The 1,349-nt window shown below is 61.6% G+C and overlaps 1 protein-coding gene across 1 annotated transcript in view; it reads left to right on the top strand.

Moving 5' to 3' along the window:
• The window catches only part of CCDC30 (coiled-coil domain containing 30), a gene marked incomplete at its 5' end in the record, with an annotated part of 24,079 nt that extends 23,639 nt beyond the window's left edge, over positions 1-440 (top strand). The window contains 1 exon segment of the mRNA XM_010139436.1: positions 342-440. Within this exon segment, the coding sequence (XP_010137738.1) occupies positions 342-440 (99 nt within the window).
• Between the last annotated feature and the right edge of the window lie 909 nt (positions 441-1,349).

The following is a 1,349-nucleotide window of genomic DNA, read 5'->3' on the forward strand; positions in this document are numbered from 1 at the left end:
GGTGCTGGGGAGGGGGACGGGCATCCTCGGTGGTTTCCGGGGTGGACGAGGACCATCGGCTGCTTGGCTGGAGGAGGAACGTGGGAGCCCTAGTCCAAGCGAAAGGCCTTGACCACGGCCCCGTGCTGCCTCGCCGAGACGCTGGGAGGGGCGTTGGGGCTGTGCGGGCGGCGGAGGGTCAGGCAGGGTTTGTGAAATGACTTCAGAGGGGAAACTTGTTTTTCAGCTTCCCACCCCGAGAACCACCAGACGCTCTCCACAGCCCAAGGGCCACGCAAGACGCGAAGCCGGAAGGAGAAGCTGAAAGCCTGGAGTCGTCCCTTTGCTTATCCCCCTCGCAGCCTTCGGAGATCGGGTACTTGAACGTGGCTTCACCCGGGGACACTGGAGCCTCCCAGCTGCAGGAGTCGAGCCAGAGCGTGAGCTCCCAGAACTTCTAAATGGGGGAAGGACCTTGGTCAAAGGTTGGCTGGACTGCAAGGGCTTGGGCTCCTGTTGCCACGCAGTGACCGGTGCTGCAGCGGGAGAATTGCCGGTGGTTTCTGTGATCCGTTTCAACTCAACGGTTCCTCTGCTTCCGTTCCGCCTCCGCAGCTGTAAAGGTGTGTCTGTGTCGTCCCCGGAGGCTGGAATTTGTAGCTCAGCTCGGTCAAATGGCAGCGGGGTGGGGGGAAGCGTCTCTTCCCCTGAACCCTAATTCCCTGCCCGGGCCCAAATGGAAACAAATAAATAAAACCGGGAGAAGTTCCCCGGCACCGTGAGCCCACTTGTCTCCATTGCCCTCGGCGGGTGCTCAGGGGCCAGTCGTTGCCCGTTTTACAGGTTCTTACCCCATCCCTTTCCTTCGTGGAAGCATGGGGAGAGGATGGGGGTGTCTGTGCACCGTGGGAGGGGCTGAGAAGAGGCAGAGGAGGAAGATGAGGGAAAGGAGGGGCTCTGAGAGCCCCGCTGCTGGGTAAAGGGAGCAGAGGGCAGATGGAGGGGAGGAGGGATTGCAAGAGGAGCAGGAGAAGGAATGAGGGTGGATCTTGAGAGCTCGTGGACAGTCAGGGAGGGTCTCTGAGGATCCTGGGTGGCAGTGGGAGGGTCCGATCGCGCAGAACAGGTACAGAGGAGATCTGTGCGTGCAGAGGGGATGGGAGTGTGAGCTGTGGGGAGGAGAAAGGACGTGGGTGAATATGGAAGAGATCTGGGTGTACTGGGGAGGACGTTCGAGTCCAGGGGGCTGGGTATGAGTGGCACCACGTGTGGGCAGGGAGCAGAGCAGAGAAGAGGCGCGAAGGGTCCCCAGACAGCTCGGGCAGCCCCAGGGCAGGGGCTGCAGCTCCGCTTCGGCTCTCCCTTTCCAC

Source organism: Buceros rhinoceros, unplaced genomic scaffold (genome assembly GCF_000710305.1).
Source record: "Buceros rhinoceros silvestris isolate BGI_N320 unplaced genomic scaffold, ASM71030v1 scaffold20577, whole genome shotgun sequence".
NCBI lineage: Eukaryota > Metazoa > Chordata > Aves > Bucerotiformes > Bucerotidae > Buceros > Buceros rhinoceros.